At 43.2% G+C, this 20936-nt stretch overlaps 1 protein-coding gene across 1 annotated transcript in view; it reads right to left on the reverse strand.

The window, feature by feature from the left end:
• The window catches only part of LOC309977500 (A disintegrin and metallopeptidase domain 3-like), a gene marked incomplete at both ends in the record, with an annotated part of 119142 nt that extends 102250 nt beyond the window's left edge, over window positions 1–16892 (reverse strand). Inside the window, 4 exons of the mRNA XM_082863615.1 lie at window positions 879–957; window positions 12707–12762; window positions 16215–16297; window positions 16835–16892. Coding sequence (XP_082719741.1) covers window positions 879–957; window positions 12707–12762; window positions 16215–16297; window positions 16835–16892 — 276 coding nt within the window. The remainder of the gene's footprint in view (window positions 1–878; window positions 958–12706; window positions 12763–16214; window positions 16298–16834) is intronic.
• Between the last annotated feature and the right edge of the window lie 4044 nt (window positions 16893–20936).

Here is a 20936-nt window from a genome sequence, read left to right on the forward strand (position 1 = left end):
GCAGCCCAAACTCTTAAAATCCAAATTCTTAAAGAGTCCTGTTTGCTTCCACCCTTGTGCTATAGTTAAGACGTTATTTCCAGTCAGAGGGCCAAGTTCAGTGTGAGATTCGCCTTCCATGTTTTCCTTCTGTCAGAGAGAGATTTCCTGATTTTTTTTTTTAATTGTCAAATGTCTGAAAACAAGTGTCTCATGGATTTTGTCCTGCTTTCTACTTGTAGATGGTGAGAAAGACAAATGTTGTATGAGTTACCATATTTTAAATTTCATTCTCTCTCAGTTGCAACACAGCAACAGAATCTGACCAATCACTAGCATTTGCCTCTTCCCCACCATCTATTCTGGCAAAATACGTATCTTAGACTAAAGCCAACTTTCTCACATACTTTTAAGCATTTCTTGACTCTTACCTGTATTTTGGGATAGAATTCAAATTCCTGTGTTTTTCATGTAAACCTATTCAGATTCTGTGCCCAAACTGCTTTTGCAACTTCACTTTCCTGTGCTCTTTCTGTAAAGTGGTTCCACTGTTCCCTACACTGCTCAGGTCCTATGGTACCTCCATCAAAACTTCTCCCTGTGTTCAGTGGCTTCTTAGTTCCTTTCCCCACTTTTTTTCCCCTCTCAAACTCCTACTCCTACTTCCAGAGAGTGTAAATGACCTTTTCAGGTAAGTGATTCCTGAGTTCCAAATTTTAAAGGTAGTCATTCTATTCTATATGCTTTCAGAGCAACTGCCACATTACGTTTGGGTTTGTGATCAATCTGTTTGCCCAGTAATTCAGCCGAGTATAAAGCATTCTTCTTCTTCTTCTTCCCACCAATGGCACGTTCACCACATAACAATAAAAATCTACACAACATAAAGTAAAACTTACCTTTACAAATGAAGAATCTGGATACAATATCCCTGACTTGTTGTATGAATATACCAGGAAATGAGAGTCTAAAAATGACCTAATTCAACCAAAATAATAATACTTCGTTGTAATAATAGCATTAGTAAAAGTAACTTCCAGAGTCATGAAATTAAACAAACTTACATTTCATTTTATAAGCTCAAATATGCAAAAATTAAATGGGCTCATCTCTCTGTTATCTAGCTTTCTTTCTGATAGCGCATTATGTATATAAGAGAAAGCAAGAACCAGGATGACCGGATACCAGTGTGGGCACTGGAATGACACAGATTGCTGTCTAGTAAAATCCAGGACTTCCAGATTCCCTCAACAAAGTTTTCTTTTATAGATTCAACCATCAATACATCTCATGGCGTAAATCTCTTAGTTAAAATTTGCTAATAAGTAGCCATGGATTGATAAAAAAACAAACAAAAAAATACATGCTTATTTCATTAGCTTGTTTCTGTGAAGTTATGCTGTGCTACAAAGCACCCTCCAAATTCCCAGTGCCTTAAAATTACAATGAATGTTCTTCACAAGGTTACTGCAGGTTCAACTCCACATTGCCTTCATTCTGGAACCTAGGAAACGGCATGGTCCCTCCACGGAACATGCTTTTCTCGTAACAGAAGGAGAAAAATTGTAGAAGCACATGATAGATCTTAAAGCCTTTGTTTAGAAGCGGGATTCTAGTCTTTTGCTCAAATTTCATGTTATTTCTATAGAAAAACGTGACATAAACAGGGTATGGAACTAAAATCTTCTTACAAGGAGGATGGTGATTATCATGGAACAATCTAACATCGTTATTTACTGTAGGGATGAGACAGGCTGGGACCCGGGACCCTTTACTGGAGCGCTTGGCCTGGACACACGTCTCCTCGAGCAACAGAAGACAGAGGGACTCCAAGGGACTAAAACTAACTGCCTGCATGTGCAGTCTGGGTAATTATGAACAATAAGACACACAAAGGCCACAAACCGACTGCCACTCCGGAGGTGCCAGGAGCAAAAGCAGGGTACTTACTGCGCATGATCCCTGCACACAGCACCACCAGGCGAGTGGGCAGACCACCAATCTGCCCCTACCTTCACCCCATTTAAGGATCCAGCCCACCCTCCTCGGAGAGTGAGCCAGGGAACCTGTCACTTGTTTTCGCTCCCTCCTGCTGCAGCACGAGCCTCAACAAAGCCTTGCCTGAATTCCTTCTCTGGCCAGTTATCAATTTCTATCGATTAAGGAGTCCAAGGACCTTAGTCCATAACAGTGACACTGGGATTTCTCATGGATTCCAAACATCAAGAAGGTTTGAAGGCCAGAATGGAAGAGAAACTAGAGCATTAACAGAGTACTTTTTTCACCACTACTTTTTTTTCACCACTACTTTTCTTATCTCCTTCATGTCCTCTCATTCTTTTTAAAAAATTTTTAGTGAAGTATAGTTGATTTGCAATGTTGTGTTAGTTTCAGGTGTACAGCAAAGTGATTCAGTCATATACATATACATATATATATATATATATATATGCACACACACATACATATATATATATTCTTTTTCAGATTCTTTTATCATACTAAGAAAAGTAAGTTGGACAAATATCCTATGATATCACTTATATGTAGAATCTAAAAAAAATGATACAAATGATCTCCTTTATAAAACAGAAATAGACTCACAGACATAGAAAACAAACTTATGGTTACCAAAGGGGAAAGGAGGGGAGGGATAAATTAGGAGTTTGGACTAAACAGATACACAATACTGTATGCAAAACAGATAAACAACAAGGACCTGCTATATAGCACAGGGAACTATATTCAATATCCTGTAACAATCTATTTCCTCTCCTTCTTGAAAACTTTTCCTTTTCTTCAATTCAAATAACAAAACCAGAGAGGTTCCCGGAGAAAAACTGGTATCTGTCAGTTTATATTCCACATATATTCAAGGAAAAACTGCATGGACTGGGTTGGTTTAGGTGCAAGCATCTAGAACGTGAATTCTGAAACAAGGGCAGAGCCACCTTTTAATAACTGTAAGCATTTAAATGGAGGTGGTGGAAGTGGGAATCCAGAAGTACTTCCCAGGAAAAAGAAATTAGAGATTAAAAACCTTAACAGATATTTGACAAGCATTATTAAATGGATAAAAATTTTGTTTGCGAGTTTATTCATCCTGGGCCCTTTTTCAAAGGCATACTTTTGGCTTCTGTATGAAACAACAAAATAGTCTGCCTTAATCAGTGACATAACAAAAATACAAATGAGCTCTGAAAGAAAAACAATGTCCAATGAAAGGAAAATGAACAATAAAAAGCATGCAAAGCTTAAAAGTTAGTTCCAAATGAAGTAGCATTGATGAACAAAATAATCTTAATTTCAAGAGAAATCAATAAGCATTCCAAGGAGATCATTCCAAGAGAAACAAGTATACTCTGAAACTAAAACACATGACAGTTAATATTAAATAACTCAATAAATGTATCAAAGAGAATTTGCTTAGTGTGAACAGAATTATAGGTCTAGCCAACAGAAAACAAATGCTGGTAAAATGCATGTCAAAAATAAAGATTTGATCATAGTTGTAGAAAAAACTATGATATGGAACACAGACAAGTAAGACCCAGGATGAAAGCAATGATTTCCCATAGAAGAAAAAAAAAATGCGTAGGGACTGAAAATTAAAATGAAAAATTTAGGGACTTGGGATATATTAGGGAGTATTAATGTAATACACACACACACACACAAACTCACACTCACCCACACACAGAAATTGCTGGAAAACTCACTTCACACAGACTATATCAAATTGCAAAAATTTATAGAAAAGAAATATGACTCACAAATTCTACACATTGCCAAATGTCATTCAGTTATGAGAACAAGAAAGACATCTGCAGACATGCACCGATTCGGGAAGCATGCCACCTGCAGATTCCATCTGAAGAAAATAATCTGAAGTTATTCTAACTAAACGATACCTGAGTCAGCATAAAGCTGCAATTAAAAAAAAAAAAGTAAAAAGAAGCTTTGAAGAAAGTTGGAAAATGCAATACTGTTGTTAAAGAAACTGAAAGCTGTGAATTTACATCTTAAGTGGAAAAAGAATTTTAAGAAATACTATACGAATGTGATGCTATCACTTCTAACAGACACAAGAGAGGAATCTGAGAACCTAGGATAGAAAATATGAATATAATGATTATATGAAAATTTCATTTTTATAGCAATAAATCCCAAAAACAAAGGAAGAAGACAATCAATACTCTAGGTGGCATAATTGCAACATATAGAGGAGATAAAGTGTTAATATCTACAGAAAACAAAACTTCCCACGATAGATCATGGAACAAAAACCAGAAAAACAGAAAGATAAAGCCATAGATTGAAAATAAATAACTCAAAACAAATGAATAAAAAATAACAACTGCCCCGCTCCCGGCAAAAAAAACAAAAACATAAAAACACCAAAATCTCAGGAAAAGCAAGTCAATGAGAACGGTCAGTAAACACTGGAAAAGACACTAAGTGTTATTAATAACCAGTGAAGTGCATATTAAAGCAACAATAAAACAGCATTTGTCATCCACTAATTAACAAAAATAAGTGTGTGAAGATATTCATTTTGTCGAGAATGTGGAGAACAGAAACACTTTTAAGCTATTAGCATGAGTAAAAATTGGTTATAAGGCTTTTGAAGAAAAAAACTGGCATTATATAGCACTTGAGAAATTTCTTATTTATAATCCATCAATTTCACTGGGGCCCAGGAAGTCATGGTCAAGGATGTCCATGATAGAGCTGTTCTTGCTGTAAATATGGGAGGATAAATAATTAATGGGATATATTCATTTTATGGCTACATATGCATTTTAAAAAACAAACCCGTTTTGCACACATCATTACGAATGAATCTCAACAAATAATATTATGCAAAATGTTGCACAACGAACACTAATAAGTGTAAGGCCAACTGGCCCGAGGCAGGGGAACACAATCAGATTCACAGTTTGCATCAGACCAAAATTCTCCGGACCACCCAGTTCCAGGAACTGACCTGGGGACTTTGAACCCAGCCCAGCCTTCCCGCCTTTTGAGGGGCGGGACTAACGGTCCCTCAGGATACCCGAAAAGACCACCAAATAAGGAATACCCTGTGCCCTCCCAGGTTCACCACACCCCTTTCCCTTCTTCCCCTATAAAATCTTGCCCAACCCTCGCCCGGGTGCGACTTCTCTGGCCCCTTTCTCTCGGACCAGTGAACCTCGCCCGGGAGCGCTCCCTAATAAAGCTCACTTGAAGCTTTCCTCTGTTTCACGGTGCCCTTTGTTAAGATCTGACCTTACATTTGGTGCCGAAACCCGGGAGGGGTACCAAGCCCCGCGGGTTACGGCGCGGCCGCTCCTCCCCTCCCCCAGGAGACAACCAGGGAACCTCTACTCATCCACCCGATCCGGCAGAAAACGGGGTAAGTTCCCCTCCCTAGTTCCCTCCGACCCTCAGAGTCCCTGCCCACCGGACTCCCTGTCCTTAATCGCGGCCACGTCAGGGACTCCTCCGTCCTCTCTCCGGGCCTCGGGCAACTGTGGAGACGTCCCAATTGCCTGACCGCCCTCCGACCTGCCGTGAATTGGAGACTGAGACCAGGGACGCCTCTCTCCCTCTCCATTCACTCAGGGACAGACTGGGGGTCATGGGAACCTCGAAATCGAAACCAGATCCTAAGACGCCCCTGGGGTGTCTCCTAGCCAATTTTACAGCCCTCGGCTTCTCCCAAGATCTCCGTTGCCGACGGCTTATTTTCTATTCCACGGTGGCCTGGCCAAAATATCCTCTAGACAATCAATCCTGAAGGGACTTTCGATTTTAACATCCTCCGTGATCTAGATAATTACTGCCTGCCGCAGGACGGGCAAATGGTCCGAGGTCCCCTATGTTCAGGCCTTCAGGTATTTGCGCTCCCGCCCCTCCCTTTGCGTCAATTGTTCTACCTCTCAAATCTTCCTTGCCAAACAAACATCTCCTCCATCCAAAACCTCAATCCCCTTGGATTCCTCCCCACTAACCGACCCTCGCGAATCTCTTACCACTCCCCCCTTCAGAACTCCTCTCCAACCTCCACCCTACCCTGAAGCGGTTCCTCCTCCTCCCGAACCCGCTCCGGCCCCTCCAACCGCTCCCCCGCCTCCCTCAACGGTTTCTCCTCCCACGCCCCTTGCTTACACGCTCTCAAGACTCCCAAGATCCAAATCTCCTCTGCCCTCTGAGGGAGGTAGCAGGAGCCGAAGGACTGGTCAGAGTCCATGTCCCTTTTTCTCTCCAAGATCTCTCTCAAATAGAAAAGCGATTAGGCTCCTTTTCTGCCGACTCTTCCCGCTACATCAAAGAATTTCGCTATTTATCTCAAGCTTATGATCTAACCTGGCACGATATCTTCGTGGTTCTGTCCTCTACCTTAACCCCTGACGAAAGGGAAAGAATTCAAACTGCTGCCCGAAACCATGCAGATCAGGTTCACCTTACCGACAACTCCATGCCTGTCGGAGCGACTGCCGTACCTGGCACCGATCCAGGCTGGACTTATCAGGATGGCCAAGATGGCCGATGTAAACGCGACCTCACGATCCAATGCCTCCTGGCTGGCATGCAGGCTGCCGCTCATAAGGTAGTCCATTTTGAAAAACTAAAAGAAATAACCCAAGAACCTAACGAAAATCCAGCTATCTTTCTCAATCGCCTCTACACCCGGCTGGATCCCGACACCCCGGCAGGCACAGCGGTCCTAACCCCCCATTTTATCACCCAATCAGCCCCGGACATCCGAAAGAAATTAAAACGGGCAGAAGACGGCCCTCAAACCCCTATTCGAGATCTGGTAAGAATGGCCTTTAAAGTCTATAATGGCCGTGAGGATTTGGCAGAATCCAGCCGACAGGCTCGGATGCACCAGAAGGTGGCCCTCCAAACCCAAGCTCTTGTAGCCGCCCTAAGGCCGGCCATCTCCCATGGATCACAGCATCCACGGGGTCCGCAAAAGGCAACCCCGCCGGGGGCCTGCTTCAAATGCAGAAAAGAAGGCCACTGGGCTCGCCAATGTCCCAATCCCCAACCTCCTTCTAAGCCCTGTCCCAGCTGTGGGCTAACGGGCCACTGGAAGAGTGACTGCCCTACGACTGGCCCTCTCTCAGCGTCTCCACGCGGCGGGGGGGGGGGGGGGGGGGGGCGGGGGCAGGCCGACCCAACGGCATTACCACTCGAACTGCTGGGATTGGCTGACGACTGACGGCGCCCGGACTCGAAGACCCCGATCACCCTCGCCGAGCCCAGGGTAACGCTACAGGTAGCGGGGTAAGTCCATCTCATTTCTGGTGGACACGGGGGCTACCTATTCGGTCCTGCCTACTTACTCCGGGCCAGTTTCTCCTTCCCAGATCTCGGTCATGGGTATTGATGGCAAACCATCCTTCCCACTCCAGACCGGTCCACTCCCATGTCATATCGAAGGACTCCCTTTTACTCATTCTTTCTTAGTCATACCATCCTGCCCAGCTCCCTTGCTAGGCCGAGATGTCCTTTTCCACTTAGGGGCCTCCCTCCAGCTGGTTAGACTTGACCCTAAGGTCCCCTCCTCCCAACTCCTGCTTCCTCTTCTCGGCCTATCTCTAGAACCCTCCCCCTCCTATCCCCCTCTTCCAATCACACCGAACCCAATCAATCCCCAAGTCTGGGATACTTCTAAGCCCATAATAGCAACACACCATTCCCCTGTCTTCATCCGCCTAAAGGACCCCTCCAAATTTCCATCAAGGCCCCAATTTCCCATCTCTGAGACTCACCTTAGGGGCCTACAACCTATTATCACCAGACTCCTAAACCAGGGGACTCCTTATCCCCACTGACTCTCCCTGCAACACCCCCATCCTGCCTGTCCGCAAGGCCTCTGGGGATTATCGCCTGGTCCAGGACCTCCGAATAATCAATGAGGCCATAATTCCTCTCCACGCAGTAGTACCAAACCCATACACCTTGCTCTCCCATATCCCCCCATCCACAACCCACTTTACGGTTCTGGATCTCAAAGATGCCTTTTTCACTATCCCCCTACATCCCGACTCCTATTTCCTCTTCGCCTTTACCTGGACGGGTCTGGATACTCATACTTCCAGTCAGCTCACCTGGACAGTTCTTCCCCAGGGCTTCCGCGACAGTCCTCACGTCTTCGGTCAGGCGCTCGCACAGGACCTCACTTCCTGCTCCCTTACCCCCAGCACACTCCTTCAATATGTAGATGACCTCCTCCTTTGTAGCCCATCTCTCAGCCTCTCAAGACAACATACTGCAGATCTCCTCAATTACCTTGGCCCTCGCGGTTATCGGGTCTCCCCAGCCAAGGCTCAGTTATCTGTATCTTCTGTAACCTACCTGGGGCTGCACCTTACCCCTACCACAAAAGGTCTAACAGCCGATCGCACCCGGATTATCCGTGAACTCCAGCCTCTGGAAACAGCGGAACAAATTCTCTCCTTTTTGGGCCTTATAGGATTTTTCCGACACTGGATCCCTAACTTTGCTCTCCTCGTTAAACCCTTATACCTAGCCGCTAAAGAAACCCCTCAAGGACCCCTCTCCTCTCCTTCCGCCGTTCAGCAGGCCTTTCTCACCCTCCGTAACGCTCTGATATCTTCTCCTCCCCTTTCTCTGCCCAACCCAAACCGACCTTTTCACCTTTTTGTGGATGAACGGGCCGGAATAGCCACTGGACTCCTTGCCCAGCCTGTAGGGCCTTCCTACCGCCCCGTGGCTTACCTCTCCAAACAGCTAGACCCAACCATGTTGGGATGGCAACCATGCCTTCGGGCCCTAGCAGCGGCAGCCGAACTGACGAAACACACACTCAAACTGACTCTGGCCCACCCACTAAGCGTGCTTTCCTCCCACCGGCCGGTCGACCTCCTAGGCCACAAGTCTCTCTCCCTCCTGGGCCCCTCCCGCATCCAGGAGTTCCACCTACTATTCATTGAAAACCCAGCTATTTCTCTTGATCTCTCCCCTCGCCTGAACCCGGCTTCCCTCCTGCCTATCTCTGGCACCGGGGGTTTTCCATCCCATTCCTGCCCTCATGTCATAGAACCCTTCAAACCACCAAGAGAGGGACTCTTTGACACCCCTCTTTCAAATCCGGACCGCACTCTCTTTGTGGACGGTAGCTCAATACTCGGTCCTGATGGACGCCGACAGGCAGCCTATGCGGTGGTAACTATCTCAACTATTATCAAGGCTAACAGCCTCCCAGAAGGGACAACCTCTCAAAGGGCTTAACTGATAGCACTCACGCGAGCCCTCGACCTCTCTAAGGGCCAAAGGGCCATCTTTCTCCCTATGGTCGCAGGCATTTCCCTCGCCTCCTCTCTCGTTGCTGCGGGCATCGGGGGAGGAGCCCTAACACACAGTGTCTCAACATCCCGCGACCTAGAGCAGAAACTCCAGCTAGCTTCTGCCGCCTCCATCACCTCCCTCCAGCGCCAGATCACCTCAGTAGCCCGAGTTGCCCTCCAAAATCGACGAGCCCTGGATCTCCTGACGGCCGACAAAGGAGGTACCTGCCTCTTCCTACAGGAGGAATGCTGCTAGTACATCAATGAAACAGGATTCGAAGACAACGGAAGACAACGTAAAAGCCCTCCATCGCTTAAGAGAAGAACTCCAACGCAAACACCAACAGTCCGCCTCCCCAATTCCCGATTGGGGGCGATCCACCCTCTATACCTGGCTAACACCAATCTCAGGCCCCTTATTTCTCATCTGTATCTTGTTCACGTTTGCTCCCTGTTTTCTTAGGTTCCTTCGCAGGCGCATGGAGGAAGTCTCTCGGGTGGCCACAAACCAAATGCTCCTTGGTCCTTACACCTTGCTTCCTACAGAACCCCTCACTGGTCTCCCCTAAGCCTCGGACCTCTGGTCGCCCGACTCCCCTTTCGACGCCCCCACTCAGCATGAAGTAGCCAGAGATCAGAACGCCGCCCCATTACACCAAAGATGTCGGGATGTAAGGGCAACTAGCCCGAGGCAGGGGAACACAATCAGATTCACAGGTTGCATCAAACCGAAACTCTCCGGACCACCCAGTTCCAGGAACTGACCTGGGGACTTTGAACCCAGCCCAGCCTTCCCGCCTTTCGAGGGGCGGGACTAACGGTCCCCCAGGATACCCGAAAAGACCACCAAATAAGGAATACCCTGTGCCCTCCCAGATTCACCACACCCCTTTCCCTTCTTCCCCTATAAAATCTTGCCCAACCCTCGCCCGGGTGCGACTTCTCTGGCCCCTTTCTCTCGGACCAGTGAACCTCGCCCGGGAGCGCTCCCTAATAAAGCTCACTTGAAGCTTTCCTCTGTTTCACGGTGCCCTTTGTTAAGATCCGACCTTACAATAAGTACCTATTGCTCACACTTGTGGGTCATGTGTGGGTAGCCATGGCAGCTCTGCTAATTGTGGCCAGGCTTGCTCAGTGGTACAGGATTCAGCTGAACGTTGGCTGCTGCAGGGATAAATAGAGCACCTTGGCTGTGATCCACATGTCTTTAATCGTCCAGCAAGCTAAGCCCGAGCATATTCTCATGGGGATGACACACAAACAAGATGGAAAGCAGAAAAGCGTGACAGCTTTTTCAAGCCTGTGTTGGAATCAAGGCAGCCAACATCTCTCTGGCCAAAGTAAGTGACATAGCCCCAAACTGGGCTAGTAATTTGCCAGGCCCCCAAAGTAAAATGAAAATGCAGGGCCTCTCATTCAAAAGTTTTAAGAATCTCAGGATAGCATCAGAAGAGCATGAATCCAAGCACAGAGCCCTTCTAACCTTGGGCTCTTCACACCCATGAAGAATGAGTGTGAGGTAGTTGTTGAGTTGTATACACTCCACCTCTTGATGAGAGAACCTCAAAGTTATATGGCAAAGAGTGAAAATACAGGGAAAGGTAAAGAATTGGGGTCACTTTTGTGATTCACCATGTTAAGGTCCACCCTTACCTACCCTTCTGATCCACCATAACAAATTGTATAATGGAATATACACTCTTGTGCCATTCATGTCTATTTGAAGGACGCATCAAAACATGATTTTTATTAATCTTTAGACATATGGATGAAAGACCCTAAAAATATGGCAGAAGAATATGTGTCAATATCATAATGGTAATCGGCACTGGGGGGTGAGACGATTGAAGAGGTCTGGGTATGGGAATAATAGATTTCATTATTATGGCCATGTACCCTTTTTTTTAATATGTAGGAAAAATGCTTATATGTGCATCATTCATGGTAAGAACTTAATTGTTTATACTAATCTCAGAATTTTCCTTTTTTATTTTTATTCATTCATAGAAAAAACAATATAAAAAATAGCATGCTAATATAAACTACGGACTTTGGGTGATAATGAATGATGTGTCAATGCAGGATCATCAGTTACAGCAAATACATCACTCTGGTGGGGAATGTTGATAACGGAGGAAGCTATGCACGTGTGGGGTGTAAGGATATATGGGAAATCTCTGCGCCTTCCACTCACTTTTGTTGGGAACCTAAAACTGCTCTAAAAAATAAAGTATATTAAAATGATAAGAAATAATAATGAGAAAACTACGTGAATAGGCAAACCCCATACAGGAAAATGAACTAGCCAATAACTATTTAGAGAAATCATTTAGGGAAATACAACCTGACGTTAAGATGAGATACAACATTTTAGTACATCACGCATGCTTTTGGAAATCTAAACTGCTACGGTTTTTAGAAAGTAACTGGCAATATCTCTCAAAATCTTTACATGCTATAAAATGTGAGTAATAAAGAAGGCCTACCTTAGAGGTGGTTGTGAAAATTAATCACTTACTACCTGCAAATTGCTTAGAAATACACCTGGAATATGGTATGTGCTCAATAAATGTCAGTTGCTTTCATTATTATTATTTATTATTATTACTATTACTACTATTATCAGCACTCATCCTGCTTGATCCAGAAGCCCACTTATTAATATCAAGACTATGAAACAAAATCTCCCTGGAAATAACTTCATTACCCACCAATATTACATACTATGGGATCTCATCCATTAAAAATGAGTAAAAATTTATACATAGAGCAAGAAAATAAGTGCCATTATTAGATAAGACCTGACACTTGCAGAACACTGTTTCCATTTGTGCAAGAAAGCAAAACAAAACAAAAAAAACCCTTTTCTGGTAGGTTTCTATATGTTTTATTTCAGGTAAAGATGAAATTTAAAATAGAAAATCATGGAATGATACACACAGGATATTGATACTGGTTTCCTCACAGAGTGGAAGTAGAAAACTGAAGAGATTAAAAATATATCCTATAGCAAAATGAGACAAAACTAGAGTGTAATATCAAATAAAATGCTTAAAAATCATATAATTATTTAAAATGACATGAAACAAAATTAATCATGGACAGATAAACTTATTCCCTTGATAGCTGCAATTGTAATTATACTTTAAGGAGTTACATAAAATGATTTTCATGTGTCTGATATACTTTAATACTTATATCATTAAATTACAGTTGGGTTTGAATATTAGATTTAAAAATCTAAAGATAAGACTCGAAATTCTAGTCTGACATGAATCACCAAGAAGACTTAACATATTAAATAAATATAACATTTATGCTCTTGCATATTTAGCCTCTAAATTTAGGCTCAATTTAAGGTAGTCATTGTAAAAATGTAAGAAACTAAAAACAACTGTATGAAAAGAAGCATGGCCACTTACTGTTTTTCAAGGTGGAGAGTGTATGTTTTCCTGTCGATTTTGATGGCATAGGTGACCTACAGCAAAGTAGTCAGAGAGAATGTAATTATTAGATATTTCAAATCCTTAAAAGTCAGAAGCACTAATTTTTTAAAATATATGTACTCTTTCATATAAGCATGTATTGTATCATGAGTGTATCAAAATTATATATATATATAATTATAGTTACAGTTATCTTCCTTCAATCTTGGAATGTGTGACAGAATTAATCATAATCAAACTTACATAAAATCTAGGAGTCTAAATCTATTTCAAAAGTAAGGCATAAGTCATTAGCATTTAACTATCATAATCAAATTTTTAACTTCAAATGGTTACATTTAGAAATGCTGAGTAACCTTTGAAGGAACTTGAATTTTATTATCTTTTCCTACTTTGCAATTTCTAGAGCAAATAAATGGAAAATTAAACAATACAAAGCAAGTCCCCTTTTAAGAGGAAACTAAAATTAAGCTAAAATCTGATGTTCACCTAAAGACACCATTAAGAAAGTTAAAAGGCAATTCCTAAAGAATGATATTAGCAATTCACATCCAATTGGCCAATCCACATTTGTGTATGTCTTATTTCTAACAGTACATCTTTTCTTTCTCCTTTTCGTTTTCCTTATTCTATCTCACCAAAAGTTCTGTTTTATATTCTTCTCAGAAATCAACTTTTGACACTGTGAATCCAGGCTACTTCAGCTTACTTTTGTCTTTCATTAATTCTACTTCTTAATTTAAGCAGCATCTTTAAGAATTTTAAGGTTATAATTATTTTTCTAATTTTAAATTGCTGACCATTTTTTGTCGCTTGTTTAATTATTTGTGGTTATAAATTATGCTCCTATACCATCTTCAGAGCGGAATTCAAATTTTTCTTTGTAATTTCTTCATTCTCGTTCATTGTTTATTATTTAATATCCATTGTGATTTATGATTTCTCCTTCAACCCGTGAATCACGTAGAAGTATACTTTTAAATGTCCAAATACATTTTTCAGTCATTCTGTTAAGTTTTAACCTAATTGTATTGTTGCCAGATGATGAGTTCTGTACTATCCATATTTGCGTTTATTTATTTATTTTCCTTGCTGTGGTCAATTCTGTTGAATGACACTATATGTTCTTGAAAAGTATGAGAACTAGTCTTGAGAAACATTATTTACAACGGAGATAGAGCATTAAGTGCAGCTTGATTAGAAAAGCTCTTATCTATTTCTGGGGATACCGACAAGTCTGGGTGTTTCTGACTCTCGCCTGAAGAGGGCAGTAAGATTTATAATGCACTGTGTAGGGTTCAAAACTCCCCTGGCCAAGGTTAGCTTCCGTTGTGTTTCCCTAACTAGTTTGACAAGACTGGCTTGGCTACTTAAAAAGTCACTGAAAGCTTTGCAAGGAGCTCTCCCAAAGCCAAACTTCCTCCCATAAATCTTGTGATTTCAAGCCAGAGACTCAGCGTGTTCCGGGAGCACAGAGGCTGGGTTCGCGGAGAGCTAGCTCATTGCGGATGCTTCCTGGATTCCTGACATTTGCCTGAATTCTCTTTGTCTTGCTGCACCAGAGGTTTTATCATTTACTAAAAGCCTCACGTGTGATATCCCTAGAATCTAGCAAGTCTTAACATAGAACAGAAAGGGGAAAACAATACACAAATTTCATTGGGTTCACTTTATCCATCAATAAAATGTTTCTTTTTGTTGTTCAAATTTTCTTTCTCTTTATGAAGAATTTTATGGTCAATCATAAAATTGAGAAAAACATTTTAAGATCTCTCTATGGAAATGGATTTGAAAATGTCTCCCTGTCGTGCTATCAGTTTTCATTTTATATATGCTGAGGACATTTTATTAAATTCATACAAATTTAGAATTTTTATGTTACCTAGGAACTGAATATTTTATTATTATTATGTAATGATGCTTATCTCATAATGTTGGTGTGTGTGTGTGTGTGTGTGTGTATGCATGCGCACACGTGTGTGTACCAAATACTGTCTTTTTCCTGCTATCATCATGGATCCTCATGTTTTCTTTTGGTAGCATCTTCCCAGTGTACGTTATACTCTCCTAAACATTTCAGCGTCTCCAGATATTCATTTTGGGGGTGTGACAGCTTTTATAAATACATAATCGCTGGTGTTTCTTGGCACCACAGAGTGAGCCAGTCAGAAGTAGACCACTCTATAAAACCTGCCGCAGTGTCTAGTACAGTTTTTCAGCTGGCATTTGAGGACATTCCTCTCCGAGCTTGCCACTGAGGTTCTAATCAATGGATTCCTCTCCCATCCCTGTGTGTTTACATCAACACTTCTTCCTTCTTGAAAACAAACTGTCCTATCCAAAGCTACTAATTCTTATTAAAAAAGTCAAAACCAGAAAGAAACTGACAACTAACAAAATGATTCAAATAGTCAATATACAGAAAGACATCTTTTGTTAAGGTTTAACCAAAAAATACCTGTTAAAAGTGAAGCATTCACTAGGATGTACACAAGAGCAAAGATGAGAAGACTGAAGAGACCTGGAGAGGCCTCAGGAAGATAGGCGTCACTATTTCTGTTAATGGGAGTCAAATATAATGCAACTTTTCCGGTAGACATTTTTCAATGCTTATCAAAATTTTTTATAGTGGTTTGCCTGTTGATCCTATTGACTATTCAGGAAGGTTTATGAAACTACCTGCATGTATAAAATTTGAAATACTATATGATGTTACACATAAGTTACCATGAAGTTAGGAAAAATAATGACAGGGCTGGATTTATTATCATAAAAATAAATCCTAACTCTACACATAAATGAAAAACCCAATTACAAATCTCATAAATGATCATTAAAAGTATATGTGCATGTGCGTATGAATGTCTCTAAAACTTCATTCCCTTCAAACTTACTGCCTTTAGAAAGTGAGGCAGCCATTCACTTTCTTAACATCTCTATACTGTCTAGATTTAATTTTACAATGTACACGCTTTACTATTCTAAGCAGATCAGAAATGACATTACTTTTACTTTTTACAAAGCTTTATATATGCCTATGTATGTAAATACAGGCATGAAGATACGCTTTATATACTGCCATTTTAAAACCATGCTACAAGCTAAAGATTAGTATGGCCTCACTTACATAGAAGGTATTTTAAATGTAGAAATTATTTTTACTTATTTATTTTTTAGAAAGTATTTTTAAACGTACATCTTTTCTAGAAAACAGTCTACAGTAGACTGTAGACGCCATTTTGTGGGATAGGATTCGGGGCATTTCTTTTCTCTGAGTCTGTGTTTTAAAATTGTTTCGTAACGTTCATATATTACTTGGGAAATGAAAACAAAACACTTGCTCTCCCTCAGACAAAACCAAAACGTCTCTTGAACACTGTCATTAGGACACAAAGTTTCATGAAGGGGTATGCATGAATTGATTTGGGTCTTGCAGTCCAGTAAAAATAAAATACTCATATCTTTTAAGTGATTTCTTAATTACATGCGTTTCTGAAACACCGCCGTCATTGGTGTTTGTCCCAGTCTTCTGTGGCACTGTAATTTGTATAAGTGATGTTTCAGTGTCTGCAGTAAGGAAAACAGGTGTGAGCGTTCCCCAGCGCACAGCAGCATCCTTATCCTTCTCTTACTTGTCCTCTCCTATCACATCACTCGTGGATCTTCCAAGCCCGAGCGCACGCACGCGCACACACACACAATCATACTGCGCAGGGTTCCAGGAAGAGGTTCCTCTAGAAGCGGGAGTGTTACTACCCCACCACCGTCCAGAGACCCTCGGGGTTGGCTGACCTCAGCCCTGGGTAGGTGAAGAAGGGCTGCTCCCAGGACCCCATCCAGGTTCCCTCCTCCCCCCACCTCCCTGGAAGACAGGCGCCCCCTCCTGCGGCGCCGGGTCCCGGAGTGAGGGACAACTATCTCAGTCCTGCTCAGAGCCCTCCGACCAGCGGGCCCGCCAGGGGCCTGAAACTGGGCGGGCTCGGACCCGACCCCGGACTCTCCCCAGCCTGGCCTGGGCTTCTGCAGCAAGGAGGGCGACGCCCCCCGCGCCAAGGGACCCTGCGACGACGGGCCACCCTCCTATCCAGCAGGGTCCTCACTTACGATGGCCCGCGGAGGTCAGCCGGCCCAGCTCTGAGAGGAGCAGCAAGAGAGACAGCATTGCGTGGCCGGCCGGCCTCGCCACCGCGATGGCGGTTGACTGGAAACTGCAGCTAGTGCGCGAGGCCCTGCGCTCTAGGTCCCGTCGGGGAGGGGCGGGAGCGGAGGGGCGGGGAGGGAGGGCAGAGCAGAGGGGCGGGGCGTGAGGGGCGGGGCTGGGAGGGAGGGCGGAGCGGAGGGGCGGGGCGGGGCGGGCGGGACTGGAAGCCTGGAGCAGAGGGGCTGGGAGGGAGCTGAGGGGCTAGGCTGGAGACTAAATCCCGAGGTGCCAGGGATACAGAGAGTTATTTTCCATAATGCTTATGATTGCAACAGATGACTACAAAGTACTTAAGAAAAACATCCCTGGAATGTAAAGCTGGCAAGAGTCGCACTTAATTTTCAAAAAGATTTACACCTTCAAGAGACAGAGAAAGGATTAACAATTACATGTTTTTAAAGGAAGTTGTCTAAGAAAAGGGAGTGTCTGTATGCCTGTGCCTGTGTGTGTGTGTGTGTGTGTGTGTGTGTGTGTGTGTGTGTCTGTGAGAGAGAGAGAGAGAGAGAGAGAGAGATTGAGAGAGAGAGAGAGAGAGAGAAAGAAGAGTCCTTTTTCATTTTCATTTCTGGTACCAGAGAAAATTAATGTTTTATTTTATAGATTTGTGTTTACCCTTATAATAGATATAGAAAAGACAGGTTTGTTGACTACTTTATATGAAGGTTACTGAAATTGTTAATGACTAGGCAACTGAAATTATAGTGGCAACACATTTACAAGAAGCAGATTTGTACAGGAGTTGGGAGATAATAAGTTTGGTTGAAGATATGTTGAATTTCAGGCATTTGTGGACTATGAGGTATTCAACAGGTTGTTGGAAATAAAAGTCTGGATCCCTAGAATTTGAACTGAATACATAACTTTGCAAATGACATCATACTATACATAGAATAGTACGTAGCCTTCCAGCCGGGTCAGACAACTCCAATCCTTCCCCGCCCCAGTCCCGCCCCACCCCGCCCCGCCCCAGTCCCGCTCCACCCCGCCCCGCCCCTCCGCTCCCGCCCCGCCCCGCCCCTCTGCTTTGCCCTCCCTCCCAGCCCCGCCCCTCCGCCCTCTCTGCCCTCCCTCCCCGCCCCTCCGCTCCCGCCTCACCCCGACGGGACCTAGAGCGCAGGGCCCCGCGCGCTCGCTGCACGGTTTCCAGTCAACCGCCCTCGCGGTGGCGAGGCCGGCCGGCCACGCAATGCTCTCTCTTGCTGCTCCTCTCAGAGCTGGGCCGGCTGACCTCCGCGGGCCATCGTAAGTGAGGACCCTGCTGGATAGGAGGGTGGCATGTCGTCACAGAGTCCCTTGGCGCGGGGGGCGTCGCCCTCCTTGCTGCAGAAGCCCAGGCCAGGCTGGGGAGAGTCCGGGGTCGGGTCCGAGCCCGCCCAGTTTCAGGCCCCTGGCGGGCCCGCTGGTCGGAGGGCTCTGAGCAGGACTGAGATAGTTGTCCCTCACTCCGGGACCCTGCGCCGCAGGAGGAGGCGCCTGTCTTCCAGGGAGGTGGGGGGAGGAGGGAACCTGGATGGGGTCCTGGGAGCAGCCCTTCTTCACCTACCCAGGGCTGAGGTCAGCCAACCCCGAGGGTCTCTGGACGGTGGTGGGGTAGTAACACTCCCGCTTCTAGAGGAACCTCTTCCTGGAACCCTGCGCAGTATGATTGTGTGTGTGTGCGCGTGCGTGCGCTCGGGCTTGGAAGATCCACGAGTGATGTGATAGGAGAGGACAAGTAAGAGAAGGATAAGGATGCTGCTGTGCGCTGGGGAACGCTCACACCTGTTTTCCTTACTGCAGACACTGAAACATCACTTATACAAATTACAGTGCCACAGAAGACTGGGACAAACACCAATGACGGCGGTGTTTCAGAAACGCATGTAATTAAGAAACCACTTAAAACGTATGAGTATTTTATTTTTACTGGACTGCGTGAGGGAAACGATAGTTCATTATATTTACCCGTATTTTAAACCCTTCTGTTTGTCCCAGTTCCTTAAGACTACCTAAGCCTTTTTGTGATGTATGACCTTTGTTTCTTGGAGTTTCTTTTTGCCATTATCTTAGAGTATGTGTGCTGTAGACTAAATCTGTTAGTTTTCCTCTGTCAGAGAAAGTCTCTCTTTTTCCTTAATTTTTAAAGGATACATTTGCCAGATGTAGAATTTATGTTGGAAAGTAATGTTCTTGTCAACATTTGAGAATTGCTCTTGTATTTCCTTTGAGACTTCATGACTTTCAGATGAGAAATGTACTGTCATTCAAACTGGTGTTCTTCTACAGGTTATATGACATTACTGTCTGGTTTCTTTGAAGATATTTTTATTGTTTTCAGTTTAGTCATGATATTTCTTGTTGCAAGTGACTTTGGACCCATTCTATTTTCGGTTTGATCAGTTTCCAGAATCTAAATGTTTATGTCCCTCATCAATTTTGTGAGGATTTCTGTTGACTGTTTTCTGAATTTATGTATATATATATGTGTATATATATATATATATATAATTTTTTAAATTTAAGGTGGTAAAAATATTAAATATGAGTTCTACTTTCTTAACAAATTTTAATCATAAATTACATCACTGTTGACATCAGTATGTTTTACAGAAGGTCCTGGAGCTTATTATTCATCTTGCTTAACTGAAACTTTATGCCCATTAAATAGTACCTCCTCATTTCCCCCTGGCCAAGCCCCTGGCAAACACCATTCCACTTTTGGGTGGTATGCATTTGACGTTTAAATACTTCATAGAAATGGAGTCATGCGGTATTTGTCTTTCTGTGATGGGTCTGTTTCACTTATCATAATGTCCTCAAGGTGAATCATGTTGTCACGTATTGCATAACTTACTTCTTTTTTAAGGCTATCTAGTATTCCATAGAATACTTATACACCACGTTTTTTTATCCACTCTTCTGTGGATGTGGCCACTTAGGGTTTATTCACATCTTGGCTATTGTGGATAGTGCTGCAGTAAGCATAGCAGTGCCAATATCTCCTGCAGCTCCTGTGTCAGTTCTTTGGGGTAACTGCCCAGAAGTGACATTGCTGGATCACAGGGAGTTCTGTTTTTCATTTTTACTATATTCTATAGCAGCCGTTTCATATGCTCTACCCAGTGACAGAGTACAACAGTTCCAGCTTCCCACACCCTCAACAGCACTCTTTGTCATTTGTTCACATGATAATAGCCATCCTAACAGTCGTGAGGTGATATCTCACAAAAATAACATTTTGGTGTTACTTTGCATGTTTCTGGTAGCTAGTGATCTCCCTGTTGGCCACTTGGATGTCTTCTTTGTTTGTGTCTTATCGAATTTCTTTCATCAATACATTGTAGTTTTCAGAGTACAAGGTTCCCACCTCCTTGGTTAAATTTGTTCGTAGGTATTTTGTGTGTGTGTGTGATCTTGTAAATGTATTTGTTTTCTTAATTTCCCTTTCCTTACAAATAGTTCTCTGTAAGTAGAGAAATGCGACTCATTATTGAATGTTGATTATATATTCTGTAATATTATGGAGCTTGTTGTTAGATCTAAAACTTTGAGGGTTTTTGTGGAGTCTTTAGGTTTTGCTATCTATGAGATCATGTCATCTGCAAACAAAGACATTTTTACTTCTTTCTTTCCAATTTGGATGCCTTTTTATTTTTTTCTCTCTCCTTGTCGACTTGCTCTAGGTATAACTTCCCATCCTAGATTGAACAGAATTGGTGAGGTGGGCGTCCTTGCCTTGTTCCTGATCTTAGAGGAATAGTTTTCAGGATTCACTGTTGAATATGTTGTTAGCTGTGGGCTTCTCATATATGGCCTTTATTAGGTTGTGCTGATTTCATTCTATTCCTGGTTTGCTGAGAGTTTTTCTTTTGATAGATGCTGAAATTTGACAAATTCTTTCTCAGCATATATTGAGATGATCCTGTGATTTTGATTCTTTGTCCTGTTAATGTGTTTTATCACATTGATTTTTGAATGTTGAACCATTCTTGCATTGCAAGAATAATTTAACTTGGTCATGGTGTA

The sequence above is a fragment of the Leucopleurus acutus genome, assembly GCF_964270905.1.
Source record: "Leucopleurus acutus genome assembly, chromosome: 21".
Classification (NCBI taxonomy): domain Eukaryota; kingdom Metazoa; phylum Chordata; class Mammalia; order Artiodactyla; family Delphinidae; genus Leucopleurus; species Leucopleurus acutus.